Below are 14,592 nucleotides of genomic sequence, written 5' to 3' on the forward strand. Positions count from 1 at the left end.
TGTGATGTTGTTTTGCCTTCCCCCACCACGTCCAGTGTCCACAGAAATACGTCCCGATTCTTGTGCTATGCTGTTCACATTTCTGCACAGCTAGAAGGGTCTGGAAACATTACATGTCCCTTCCCTATTCTAATTTTAAGAATGTATGTGGATTTTGTTCACATTCCATGGTCTAGTTTTCTGTGTTGGACTCCATGACCTTGAGGGTCTTTTCCAACCAAAAACATTCTATCTTGTATTAATTTTTAATAGTTGCTTAAAGGATAGTTGTGATGGAAACAAATCTCCTCATGTCCAAAGCTGCAGGATCATTGGCAGTAAGATGTATTTTCTAAAGGGAGAGGGAAACACAGATAAATCAGTCAACCATCCTCACTTGTAGGCAAGAAAGGACAAACTGACAAATTGCAACTTCTCTTGGTTAGATAAAGCATCTTTCTTTTAAAAAAAGGGGGAAAAGGTATGATTAAGTGAGGTAGAAAAGGTGATTTATCTGTCTGAATATTTGGGGTAAGAAACATGATTGTTACTGTAGTGCCTGTGTTAAGAATTAAAGACAGATTATGTAAATAATTATTGGGAGGATTTTTTGTGAGAATAAAGGGTGGGAATTGTAGAGGATTAACTCATCAGTTTGGTACAAGAGACACAGCTGAATGGTTTGTTAATAACTGGTTCTGGAATGTATGACTGCTGGGGAATTGCTTTGTCTTTTCCACGTGTATCAGAAAGCTGTTGTTTTAAGAATATGACTGTATTTGACTTTTTAAGCTTAAATGATTTCCTTCATAGAAAAGGAAGACCTGCTGTATTTTTTTTATGGTAACTGTTTATGCTAAAGGTAACCTATTAATTATTATGTGTAACGTCACTTTCTAACGGTAGTAAATGTTACTATTTTTTACAATAACTCTTGTGGAAATTTCTGCACTGAGAAGCTTACTAAAAATCCATTATTTTTATATTCTTTTTAGAATGAAGCATGAGAAAAATTACACCGTTTGTGGCCTGGCATGGCACCCCAAACACAGGCAAATTGCTTATACGGACACTGAAGGAAATCTGGGCTTATTGGAAAACGTCGGTGACGGAAAGAAACCAAATGACAAGGTGATGAGTAGCAATTATTTCTTAAATTAACATATTTATTCATGTTACCAAATTATACTGGATGTTCCATATTTAGCGTTGGAAGTTCTCTCTTGCGTGTTGATTCACCCCTTGAATTCCATGTTCAAAAGAAGTTTTATGTTAATTGTTAACCTGGTTTTAGGTGGCCAGTACAGTGACAAAAGATTACAATGATCTCTTTGATGGAGACGACGATGACTATTTAAATGGAGATATGGTTGAACCACAGTCTTCCCCAAAGGCTGGAGCTGATGAAGATGATGGTGATGATGATGACCTTAGGCCAACTTCGGGCCATCTGAGACGGGCAGTAATTGATGATGATGACAACTCACTAGGTACAGAGTGAACTCATTTCCCAGAGCTCTTTTGTGCTGTTATTGGGATGATCTCTTGGCATCCTCTGCTCAGTTATATTCTGCTTTAGTTTCCCAGAGAAATCTTGACTGTTTTAAATTTTATTACGTATATTCTATCATAATAATATTGTAAGATGTAATTTATTTTTTTTTTAAACTTCCAGATATTGGGATGATAAAAGCTAATCTGAATCTTGAAAAAGAAGACGGTGATGATGACCAGACTGGTGGCTTTCCAGCTTTGCCACTGTCATCTACACAACAGCCATTCTACGATGGGCCAATGCCAACCCCCAAGCAAAAGCCGTTCCAGTCGGGCTCCACTCCTGCGCATCTCATGCATCGGTTCATGGTAAATCTCACTCTGTGTGGGTTACGTAGATCTAGTTGCTCTGTTAATATTCAATATCACCCAGTTCTTGCTGTGTCTTAATCTAATATTTTCCAAGATTTTTGACTTTTTTTTGTTTTTTAAATACTTCACAGTGTGAAGCTTAATAGTAGAAACCAGCTTTGTGTTAATGTGAAGGCTGCATAGTGTTATGCTTTGCATTTCAGTTGCTTTTGATGTAGAAATAACTACTTGACTTGAAGTCAAAGCGATACAGTTTGTACCTGTGCCCTGGAATTCTAGCACATCTTTAAAAATCCTTTTTTAGCCAGAACTTGTGGGTATTTTTGTGCAATTAAGACTTTTATGTTAGTCACCCACTGTTTCATTCGAAATGCAAGTTCTTCACAATTTTGTAAGGAGAAAGCCGGCTGAGCAATGAGCATCACACTAGTTTCTGCCTAATTCAGCTGTTTTAGAAACTGAGTCCTGACTACACAAGTCTTCAGTCTTCCTGTGGCCTCCTACTGTTGTTTCAGATGACAAATATCTAGCAGGCTGCTTTAGGGCAGTATCCTTGACTTGTTTTTTTTGGGGGACACACGTTCTTTTCAATAGGTCTGGAATTCCGTCGGCATCATTCGCTGTTACAACGATGAGCAAGACAATGCTATAGATATCGAATTTCACGACACCTCCGTGCATCATGCAACGCACCTGCCGAACTCCCTGAACCACACGATGGCTGATCTCTCCACTGAAGCTGTTTTACTGGCCTGTGAGAGCACAGAGGAACTCGCCAGGTACGTCATGGCCTTGCCGTGCAAAACCTGGAGGATGGAATTGTGGTCAATGGGGCAGAGTCCAGTTGGAGGCCTGTATCTAGTGGAGCGCCTCAAGGATCAGTACTGGAGCTGGTATTATTCAGTATAATCATCAATTATTTGGATGAGGGAATAGAGTGTACTATCAGCAACTCTGCTGATGGCACCAAGCTGGGAGGAGTGGCTGACACACCAGAGGCTGTGCTGCCATCCAGAGACCTGGACAGGCTGGAGAGTTGGCCGGGGAAAAATTTAATGAAATGTAACAAGGGCAAGTGTAGAGTCTTGTATCTGGGCAGGAACAACCCCAGCTTCCAGTATAAGTTGGGGAACGACCTATTAGAGAGCAGTGTAGGGGAAAGGGACCTGGGGGTCCTGGGGACAGCAGGGTGACCATGAGCCAGCACTGGGCCCTTGTGGCCAGGAAGGCCAATGGTACCTGGGGTGGATTAAAAGGGGGTGGTCAGTAGGTCAGAGAGGTTCTCCTGCCCCTCTACTCTGCCCTGGGGAGACCACACCTGGAATCTTGTGTCCAGTTGTGGCCCCTCAGTTCCAGCAGGACAGGGAACTGCTGGAGAGAGTCCAGCGCAGCCACCAAGATGCTGCAGGGAGTGGAGCATCTCCCGTGTGAGGAAAGGCTGAGGGAGCTGGGGCTCTGGAGCTGGACAAGAGGACACTGAGGGGGGACTCATTAATGTTTATAAATATGTAAAGGGTGAGTGTCAGGAGGATGGAGCCAGGCTCTTCTCGGTGACAACCAATGATAGGACAAGGGGCAATGGGTACAAACTGGAACACAGGAGGTTCCACTTAAATTTGAGAAGAAACTTGTTCCTGGTGAGGGTGGCAGAGCCTGGCCCAGGCTGCCCAGGGAGGTTGTGGAGTCTCCTTCTGTGCAGACATTCCAACCCGCCTGGACACCTTCCTGTGTAACCTCATCTGGGTGTTCCTGCTCCATGGGGGGATTGCACTGGATGAGCATTCGAGGTTCCTTCCAATCCCTGATGTTTTGTGATTCTCTGATTCTGTGAATTACTCTTGGCTTGTTTCAAATTTTAAATTCAGCTTCTATCACTTTTTTTTGGGAGATTTTTGGCTTTTGATTGTGCTTTTTATTTATGGGGCCACTTTCGAGGAGGATTTTCACACCCACCCACTTGAAGACTTCAAGAATACCGAAAGATGGATTTTGTTTCCTGAGGATTTTTTTAGTCCCTTTTTCAAATATATCCTGGAAACGTCATGCATTGCTGGCTCAAAGGAAATTGTAAACATGGACAATAGTTTTTCAGTCTGCTCAGATCAAAGATAAATCTTAAGGGCTGTGCTGTTTCCTTTCACACTGTCGCTAAGGAGACTTTCTTGGAGATACCAAAAGAATAATAGGTGTGAAGAAAACAAGTTTATTAAAACCATAGAAAGATTAGGCAGCTGGGCCTGCCAGACTCTGTTCTTACATTTAAGAACAATAGCAACAATATTTTATTGCTACTTTCTGTGGAAATATCTTGAAGAAATAACTTTCTTCTTCTCTTCACACACAGAGCATTTTGATAAGCTGAAAATCACTCTTTACCTTTAAAAATATTATTAGTGTATATTGGTTGTCTGACTCTGAAAATTTCCATTTATTTTTTTTCTCAATGGGAGTGGGTAATCTACCAAAAGCTGCGGTGTCTGTGAATTGGTCATGGGCAGTTTTTAATTATTAAAGTGGCAGAAATGAAGTTCTTATTTTGTTTTTCCCTTTGAAAGACAGCATAGCGTGACAGACTTGTAACGAGGGCTGATATTCAGGGGTACCGAGCATCTGCTGGTCTTATTAATGATAACTAACACTTAACCTGTTTCCATCTAAAAAAATGTCCCCTCAGAACTGTCTCTTTTCCACGCTTTAGAGGGTCCAAATCTACAGTGCTGGAGATAGAGCCTGTTTCTCGGTTTTTGAAAAATAAGAGTAACACCTTTGCAAACGACCACTTGTAATTTGTAGTTCCTTTCTCTGACCATCACAGATTCCAGGTCTCTGATAAAAATGTCATGTATTAGTCTATTTTCAGATTTTGCCTTTTTCTTCGTGTTGAGATATTTGACTCTTGTTCTTTGTCTCTGCTTTAGCAAGCTCCAGTGCATTCACTTCAGCTCCTGGGATGCAAACAAGGAGTGGACAGTAGACATGCCGAAGGACGAGGACATTGAGGCCATTTGTCTGGGCCAAGGCTGGGCTGCTTGTGCCACCAGTGCCTTGCTGGTTCGTGTCTTCACAGTTGGGGGAGTTCAGAAAGAGATCTTCAGCCTCCCGGGTCCAGTGGTGTCTATGGCAGGACACGGAGAGCAGTTGATCGTTATTTATCACAGAGGTAGTTTTCTCCCTCTTGCTTTTTTCAAACTGGGGTTATATTTTCAGTCTTCATCTGTTACTGGCTTCAAACACTGGTTAATTTGTACATAATCATGTAATTTTTCTTCTCTTCTTCACGATGCTTTATCCTTCTTTTCTTCTTGATGATGCTTTTACTGTCACAACCCATGATCTTTGACATCCGACAGCAAAGCCTGCATTATATATTGAGATGCCTAGATGGGGAAAGGGAGAATTTTATACCAGTGACATTAATAGATTAAACTTGGGTTTCAGATATGCCAGAATGAATAACTATAGGAAATTAAGGAAGCAGTTGTTATGCGTGCTTTGTATGTCCAAAATGCCAAATAGTTGCTTGTCTGACAGTGGTATTCATGGATAACCCTGCATTAGAATTAGTTCTTGATTCGAAACTTAAATTTAGCCAAGAGACAAGACAATTTGTTTTGTTTTCTAACACAATCATTGAACAACTTCTTCCTAGGCACTGGCTTTGATGGAGACCAATGTCTCGGGGTACAGCTGATGGAGCTGGGAAAAAAGAAAAAGCAAATTTTGCATGGAGACCCTCTTTCTCTTACAAAGAAATCCTACTTGGTGTGGGTCGGATTCTCTGCAGAAGGTATGAGATACCCGCATGAGCGATGTTGAGAAATCTTGACACTATTAGGGGATTTTGGAGGAGAGTTTGGCTAATTAATGCCCTTTTGGTAGTCTTGGGACTTGGACTTTTTTCAATCTCCTCAATGCTAAACAAAATTCTGGTTTTTGATTGTTTCGATATATTTATCAGAAATCTTTAATATGTTTCCACTATGAATCGAATACACTTGAATGTTATCAGAACTTGTTTTCCCGATTGGTTGCCCTGCTCAGCAAAAAGAAACAAACTGCATTAATACATCGTTACCGGGACGTTCGACTATCTGGGCAAAACTCCCCCTCAAAAAGTTGGTAGCTTGGGAGGAGTTTTTACGATAACCAGAAAAAGCAATTGTAAAGCAGCTAATTTTCTTTGGGAATCTACCCAAGTAGGTTGAATTATATTTCTTCTTAAAGTGTTTTAAATTTGAGCTTCTCTGTTGACGAGCAGTAGTGTTGTCTGTCAGAAGGTGGCGCATCTTTCTAAGGAAACTAGTCTTTCCCAGCTGGGTTGTACAGTTTGGGCGAGAGGACGCGGTGCTTGAGATCAGCAAACCATCATTTCCCAGCAGTATCCACCAGTTCCAACTTAATTAGTAATTAGTTGCCTGTTAGACCAATTGTCTTCATTTGTGCCAAACAGGTACCCCTTGTTACGTGGATTCTGAGGGAACAGTGCGGATGTTGAACCGGGGCTTTGGGAACACTTGGATTCCGGTGTGCAACACGAGAGAGCATTGCAAAGGAAAATCGGATCATTATTGGGTAGTTGGCATTCATGAAAACCCTCAGCAGCTCAGGTCAGATATTGCACGAGGAAATGCTTTGTTTGTCTTGCTTTTAATTTACAAAGCAATTCTTGGGATGAGAAACTGGGAACAACTTTTACTAAAACAGGTGGCCAGTAAATACGCACAGTAAATGATCAGGTTCATGAATTGAATTCCGCGTGGATATTTCATTACTAAATGGGTTTTGAATAAACTCAGTAGAGTTTTATAACTTGTAACTGACTGTGGCTTTTTGCTTTGTCTAACAGCTGTGTGCACTTTGTGGAGAAATCACACACCTCTGATGCAGGCACATTCATAAGACTGTTTTCCTAGAGAAACCTGCTAATCTGCATCATTAGGCATAGATAAATCAGAACCGTTATTCTATTAATATTTAAACTGTGACCTTGAAGAACAATTTTGTATGTAAAATTACTCAAATATTTAGCTGAGAGTTAGCCATTACTTTATAAAAGGTGATACCTACATGCGATGCCTAAATAATTCTATTTCTCTTTATTGTAACGTGTATCCTGGATATTTAGCTGCTTAGCCTTGTTTCTAGTCCTCTTTATTCAGTGATCTGTGTCCTTTTCCTACCAGGAGAGAATCCATCAGCTCAATAGTTTACCAAAATTTAGGCCGTTTTACTTTGCTAGTCATGCATAATTGTAGAGTTTGGTGGGAGGCTGCATTTTATTTCAATTTACGTGACATTCTTTGGGATCATTTGTTTATTTGTGAAGGGAAAGAGCTTGCTCTCGCTGGTAAATGTCAATTCATTGTCTGTTTCCTTGTCCAAATCATTAAGTAATTTTGGCCTTCAGAAAATTCACCAAAAATGTGCAGGACACATCACATTGATGGGCCAGTCAACTGTCAGTCTGTCGTCATGACTTTTTTCCTTCTGCTCCAAGAAAAGTGCTACTCTCTGAGTTACAAAGAACATTTTATTCAAAGCCACCAGCATATTAAAGATAAGAGCGGGGGGAGGGTTGTTGTAGAAACACCAGATGCCTTAATTAACACAGATAACCAGAACACTAATGCTTCCTGTTCTTTATTTTTTTCCTAGTGTCTGAAACACTAGCTTATAAAACCCGACATTTTTGTCAATGCTGCATCGGTGCTGTTGGAAATACAGCTTGTCCCCAATCAATATTTTGTTTAAGTGATTGTTACCAGTAAGGACTAGTTTGAATATGATGAAACAATAAAGCTACGCTTTTAGTACATGCTTATCTGGTTCACCTCCCTCTCTCTCTTTTTAATTTCCCCTCATCAAAATAAACAGTAGATGTTCCTGCTCTTGTTCCAGGGGCCTTCAGTTGTTCAGTGGTTTCTGGTGATAATAAATTGCATTTACATTTTGCAGTAGCCGTTAAATCGCGTGTTGTGTGAGCCGAGGATCTGTGCCTGTTACGTGCCACGTTTGCTGTGAACAAGAGCAGCATGTGCTTTGCTTTTATTGGTCGCAATGTCAAAATAACCCTTTATAATGCAATATTATAATTGCTACGTTTACGTCAGTCATTTAATTACTACTTTTTAAAGAACAAATCCTCTTAAAGTATCTTGCTTCTTAGGAGACGTGACTTAGATGCGGCACATTGTGACTGTCGGTGATGGGGATTGTGTTTTGTTTCCCTCGCACAGGTGTATTCCTTGCAAAGGAGCCCGGTTCCCTCCTACGCTCCCGCGACCCGCCGTAGCAATATTAACTTTTAAACTTCCTTACTGTCAAGTGACGACAGAAAAGGGACAAATGGAGGTATGGAATGGTGGCGAGTCCCCAGCCGATGGTCTCGGCTGTCCCCATAGGAGGGATTATACAAGAGTCCTATTAATCATCTCTCCTGTGAAAGAGGGTGGTATGAACGCTGAGTAAGATGAGTGGCTGAGGAGGTTATTTGGGTTCAGCGTCTTGTGTAGCTCGTTTGGTGTAGAAGAATACAAGATAACCTTGCATCAGCTCTAGTGGCTTTATATTGATACATAATTGATTTCTGACCAGGGAAGTCTTTGTATCCCTCTCTCTTTTAAAAATTATTTAAGTCAATAGTGTTTAGTGTTCTAGGAAGCACCACATTTTGGTCTCCAAATCAAGACGCTCTAGAACGTGCCTGGTTTTTAATATTGTAGACCTAACGAAATTTCTGGAAGGTGTTTTTTTGAAAGATGTACTAAGTTCTCAAATTCACATAATCACTCTGAAAACATAGGCCTTCTGGCTTGACTTATTGGCTCAAGGTAGAGGCTGATAAAGCAGAAAAATATCTGGTTTTATTTTTCAGGTTTTTATAGGTTTAAATATTTCAGCTCTAGTGTGCAAAATAGAAACAAACCTAATAAAATTCTAACTTCAGCCTTAGACAGTTTAATGCTATTTGAAATTTATTCTCTTTGTTAGAAGTGTAGTTAAGAAAAGTTTCAATAATAAACACACTGTCATTTTTAATGAATTCTCCTTCATCTGGTTCTTTATTTGATGGGGTATGTCTTCCACAAACTCCCCTAAAATAATAGAGGGGAAACACCAGGACCTGTTAATTTAGCTTGAGGGAATATGTACTTGTGTGTGGGTAAAGAAGCAGGTTATTCCGCTAAGTAAGTTTATAATCATTTTGTAAGAGAGCTAGCCTGGTCTAAAATCCATACTAATATTTCCCTGAATGACAAGAGTTACATTTTCTATTTGCATTACTAAGTTATTCTGGAATATTTCCAATTTGCTGTGGGACAGAAGTTAGAAGATAAAATAATCAACTTCTTCTAGACTCCTCTGTCCTGGTGAACATGTAGATCTCATCCTACTGAAAGCCTGTAATATAAATGGAATTTAACATATATGGCGACTGTTTGGATCAGTTTGTATAGAGGTGGTAGTTAGTGCGGGCTAGTTTTTTCCCCAGTAAGCATTAACTTTTAAAGAGAATTGTCTACCCTTCACACTCATAAGATGAAAGGAAAGTTTAAGAATGAATCGGTAAAACACAATTTAAATTGTTAGACATTGAATCGTGGGCTTTTTTTCCCCCCCTCTGACTTCCAGAATCATCTTTGTCCCTTTTCCAGGAACAATACTGGCGTTCTGTTGTATTTCACAACCACGTGGATTACTTATCAAAAAATGGCTACGAATTTGATGAAAATACTAAAAATCAGGCAGTGAAAGAACAGCAAGAGCTTTTAATGAAACTATTTGCCGTAAGTACAAATAAATAAAAAGAATCCCTGAGACTTTGAGTCGATAGCATTTAATGTAAATTTTAATATGATTCCTCTTATTAGTAACGAGTCTGGGTACTGATGGGCAATCCAGATGTTTCACAGACAATGATAAGAGGTGGACTGCAGAATATTTTTGTTGCTTAACAGCATGAAGGGTGGGAGGAATAAGCTTTTTCTTTGCCATGTGGTTCATGATTGTTGGTGGCTCATCTTTATTCATTCACTCCACCAAGACCCGTGATATTCTGGTCCGAGAGTCTTGAGGGAGCTGTGAAGTTTGTAACTCTCAAGGCTTCTTTTCTTTCAGCTTTCTTGTAAACTGGAGCGGGAATTCCGTTGTGTGGAACTTGCTGACCTCATGACGCAGAACGTTGTGAATTTGGCCATCAAGTACGCGTCTCGCTCTCGGAAGCTGAATTTAGCTCAGCAGCTCAGTGAGATGGCTGTGGAGAAAGCAAGTGAATTGGCAACGGCACCGGAAGACGAAGAGGAGGAAGAGGATTTCCGAAAGCACTTGAATGCTGGGTAATGCATGTTTCTGTGATTAAAATCCTGGGAACGTTTCTACTGATCTATTAACATTTTGGTCCAGCTGATGCGCTTTTGCTCTTCTGGAGCAATGTGTTTGTTAGGAAGGTTGTGCTGCTCTACTCTTAAATTGTACATATAAAGCAGTATGTTCCTGTTGATATATTGTGAGGGCTCATTAGTAACGGGACACGAACACAAATTGATGTATCTCCACTCCTTGTTTACTATATGTCCATGTACAACAGCTTCAGAGGCAAAGCAGACTCAATACCAAGTTGCTCTGATTAGAATTTTTTCTTCTTTATTTTTTTCCCTACTTGTAGCTTGTGCTGGTTTGGTTATTTGACTCTGACCTGTTTCTTTCTCTTTGTCTCAGTCTCTCTATCTCACTTTATTCCACACCTATCTTAAAATCCTTCTACCTTTCTCCAGCCCTGCCCCCTTTCAGTATCCCACCCCAGTGCATCCTATTTAGTCTTTTTTCCACCATAATGATGGAGTGGAGCATCTCCCTTATGAGGAAAGGCTGAGGGACCTGGGGCTCTTTAGCTTGGAGAAGAGGAGACTGAGGGGTGACCTTATTAATGTTTATAGATATATAAAGGGTGAGTGTCAGGAGGATGGAGCCAGGCTCTTCTCGGTGACAGCCAGTGATAGGACAAGGGGCAATGGGTTCAAACTGGAACACAAAAGGTTCCACTTACATTTGAGAAGAAACTTCTTCGTGGTGAGGGTGGCAGAGCCTGGCCCAGGCTGCCCAGGGAGGTTGTGGAGTCTCCTTCTGTGCAGACATTCCAACCCGCCTGGACACCTTCCTGTGTAACCTCATCTGGGTGTTCCTGCTCCATGGGGGGATTGCACTGGATGAGCTTTCCAGGTCCCTTCCAATCCCTGACATTCTGGGATTCTGTGATAATTAATCCCAGCTCTTCTAAGCTGTGGAAATACTTACGGGTTGGCTTTGCATTTTTTTTCCCCTCTGTATTTGCACTATAGACCTTTCCTCTCCTCCCTGCATCTGCTTTGTAAAGCATGATGAGGCAAAAAGATGTGTGTGTTTTTTCTAAGAAATACAGATGGTGCAGAAGAGCTGTGTTCTTGCTTGGCCTCTGGATGGTGCAGCAGTAAGGAAAGTTGTTGCGAACCACCGGTCTGATAGTGCGGGAAAAATGACATGGCATTTAGTCAGAAGCAATTCTAGGTATGAGGTTGGGAACTTTTTTGAGCAAGAGGAAGTGGTGAGTCCCTGAACTTATCTGTGGCCTTTTCCTTATTCTGCTGTGTGAAAGTGCACATTTAGAACTGGTTTCTAAATGCTCTGCCTTGTTCTTCTGAGTGGTGAATGGAAGCTGTAATCCCGTGTCTGCGACTTTAGCCACTCTGAGGGTTAAAATTCATCACAAACACTATATTATTCTTAGTGCCAGATTAATCACTGGCATTCTGGTTGAGATAAACGTACCTTTAGTTTATGTGTACATGGATTTTAACAACCAGCAAAGATTAGGAGGCAAATGCAAGAAAAGTACATACTACTATAGGGAATTTAGAAAACAATCAGATTAAAAACATGAACTCACCTCCTAAACTTCAGACTGAAAATGTGCATCCGTGTTACCACCTGTGTATTTGTTCATGTGTGTAGAAAAGTGACCTGGTGTTATTTATGCTATCAGAGGTGCATGCGTTTAAATGGAGATTACGGAAGGTGTTTTACATTTGCATTTGTATTTGTGGCAAAGTGTTCTGGCAACAGTCGTGATGTTGTCAGGCGCTCCGAAGAAGGTGGCCAAGAGTTGCTGCTTCTGTTCGGGCGCTTCCTCTTACTTGCGGAGCTGTTTGAATGCCAGCACGTGTACTTTTGTTTTAATTAAGTGTGAATTTGGGGCAGATTGATAGCTGTGTGTGGTCTTTTTTAAAACTACATGGGTACCACTTCAGGCTGTTATAGGGTGAACTCATGTGGTGAAGGAATCTGTGTTATATTTTTAGTAATCATCACGATTTTATCAGAGGTATAATGCAAGTAAGTGCCAAATGTTATTGTTGTTATTTCCTAAATGAGGTAAGTTAGTTATCCTTCCATTGTTCCAGTTTTCCTTCTGAATGTGGTGAGCACATCCTGTCTGATGAATTCCTTGCCTTTGGTTACAGCAGCTCTGCCAGGGAGTGGAGTCGGCCGCCCATCAGAAATGTTCAGCAGGACCAAGAAATGGAAGATGCTGAGGAAACTGATGGTTGTGAGGAAGCAGAAGAAACACCCGAAGTACCTAAACAGAGTAAGAAAAATGTATTCTCTGACTAGGCTGGAAGTTACCTACATGTGTCTTTCACAGGCTTAATAAGGGTTTCTGGAAAATTCCCAGATAATTTGTAGTTTGGATAACTCAGTCTGTAGGACTATGCAAAAAACTTGATTTTCTGTCTGTTGTTTTGTTCTTTTGACATAAAATTTAGGAAAGACAGACACAGCACCTGTCACAAGTGAAGTACAGGAGGCTGGATGTAGAAGCCACTTACACAACTAGAAAATAATCCCATTTGTTTCGCTGAGTTTTGAAACTGCAGGTGCAGCAGGGACTAGGATAAGTTTTGGGTTTCAGGAACAAAATAACACATTTTTGTAAAAGTGTATGTACAATTTGAAAATGAGAAGTCATGCTTTAAAATACAGATTGCTTTCCTCTAACTTATTTGTCTGTTGGAGGTTTCGTTATTAATAAATCATGCTATTACGTTTTATTGCGCTTCAATACGTATCTCTTTCTTTTTTCTGAAGGGCCAAATCCTTTCTCCAAAGGTGTCATTTCAGCAGAGGCGACAACTCCGAAATCTGGTGAGTAAATCTCTGTTTATTCCAGGATGAGAATTTTGACATGCTTCACTACACCTCCTCCTGTTTTTATCCTCCGTTCTCCCATTACCACTAAAATTCAATGTAGAACAGCGTTGTCAAGTGGGAACTTGCGCTGATTGTTGCTGTCCCATTTCTAAGAGGTTCCCTGTTCCTGTCGATGCCTTTGTCACCTGATGATGTTCCACAACACTCTTCTGATCGCCTCAGCTGTGCCAATTGCAGAATCCATTTTTTGCCTGGCTGTGTCATGAAGACGTTCTTTGGGACAGGGGAAAAATGGGAACAATGATCAAGTGATTTATTTTACTAATGAGGCACATTTATTGGTTGCAGAGTTGGTAGCTCTGCCATACAACCAAAGCTGAGCAGGCAGGAGCAGAACGTGACCTCCTGCTGCTTCTTCCCTCCTGCCCACTCCCTCGCAGGAATAATAGGAGTAGAAACGGATTTGGGAGTGGAGGAAATCCCGGGTCTTCCTGTGGATTTGTATTGTAAGCTGTTGGTTCAGTGTGGCATTTCTGATGGCTGATAGTAGCTGAGCGCATGTATAACATTCCCGGGGTTATTAAAATGTAATTCTCTTTATCCGACCACTTTCAAGCCTGGTGGAAACTTCTTTGGTGTGGAGTAGTTGATGCCTTGGATTTAGTTTTCCTCTTTGATTTTCATTGTACAGAGGCTGAAACACTCAATGAGTGTTATCCTCATTCTTTGGAAATGGGGCTAATGTTGGTTCATCTGCTCATCTAAAATGTGCATGTTGTTTCATAGATTTATATATATATATAGGTGCGTGTACACACACATTTTAACATTCCTTTTTCTTTGCTATCCAATAGTTGTAATTGCATCAAGCAGCCAAGGACGCGTGAATCCCTTTAAGGTAGGAATTTTGCAGATGGTTTGATTGTGGCGTTCTGAAAATCACAACAAATTATTATATTTACAGTATAAGTAGCTGGGATAGACAGAGGGGGCGAACATGACAGAAAATGAATTAAATATTTGTTTTGCTAGGTGACATCTAACAAAAAGGACCCGGCGGTCCCCGCAGCAAATGTTCTAGACACTATGAGCAAATACTCAAAGAAAACTTCTCTGTCTGGCAGTCGAGCTGTAAACAAGCAGAACCATCTCGTTATAAAGCCTCTGACTCCCAAACCCAAGTCCAAGCAGGTAACGTTTCTAGTCTTTGTATATTGTTTCTGTGGGCAAAGAACGGTAAATTGAATTTTACCAGCTTTGATCAAGTATGAAGCCCTGTTGATTAAGGCATCTTATGGTTTCTGCAGGATGCTTAAATAATCTAAAAGCACATGAAACAGGAAAGAAAAAATCAGTTGTAGAAATCACATTCTGCACGGAATCTTGTGCTTTTATTTTAAAGTGTTAACTAAACATCATCTGTGCTGAAATGGGATGGATTAGATGCTACATTAATGCAAGTATTTATTATGGTTTTAGGAAAGGCGTGTTTTTTCTTGGGCTGTGTGGTTGTCTGAGCGTGAGGTGTTCTCACCTTACTTTTGTCTTCTGCTTTAACCTCAA

The 14,592-nt window shown here is 40.7% G+C and overlaps 1 protein-coding gene across 2 annotated transcripts in view; it reads left to right on the forward strand.

The window, feature by feature from the left end:
* WDHD1 (WD repeat and HMG-box DNA binding protein 1) overlaps positions 1–14,592 on the forward strand; it is a 31,158-nt gene that overhangs the window by 13,549 nt on the left and 3,017 nt on the right. Inside the window, exons 10-23 of one of the 2 annotated variants that reach the window (XM_082058940.1) lie at positions 975–1,110; positions 1,274–1,469; positions 1,655–1,842; positions 2,440–2,624; positions 4,764–5,005; positions 5,495–5,632; positions 6,296–6,452; positions 8,082–8,196; positions 9,501–9,632; positions 9,964–10,181; positions 12,342–12,466; positions 12,967–13,023; positions 13,884–13,927; positions 14,062–14,220. In XM_082058940.1, coding sequence (XP_081915066.1) covers positions 975–1,110; positions 1,274–1,469; positions 1,655–1,842; positions 2,440–2,624; positions 4,764–5,005; positions 5,495–5,632; positions 6,296–6,452; positions 8,082–8,196; positions 9,501–9,632; positions 9,964–10,181; positions 12,342–12,466; positions 12,967–13,023; positions 13,884–13,927; positions 14,062–14,220 — 2,092 coding nt within the window. The remainder of the gene's footprint in view (positions 1–974; positions 1,111–1,273; positions 1,470–1,654; positions 1,843–2,439; positions 2,625–4,763; positions 5,006–5,494; positions 5,633–6,295; positions 6,453–8,081; positions 8,197–9,500; positions 9,633–9,963; positions 10,182–12,341; positions 12,467–12,966; positions 13,024–13,883; positions 13,928–14,061; positions 14,221–14,592) is intronic. The other variant, XM_082058941.1, reaches the window with a different exon arrangement.

Source organism: Streptopelia decaocto (assembly GCF_964273445.1).
Source record: "Streptopelia decaocto genome assembly, chromosome: 7".
Taxonomy (NCBI): domain Eukaryota; kingdom Metazoa; phylum Chordata; class Aves; order Columbiformes; family Columbidae; genus Streptopelia; species Streptopelia decaocto.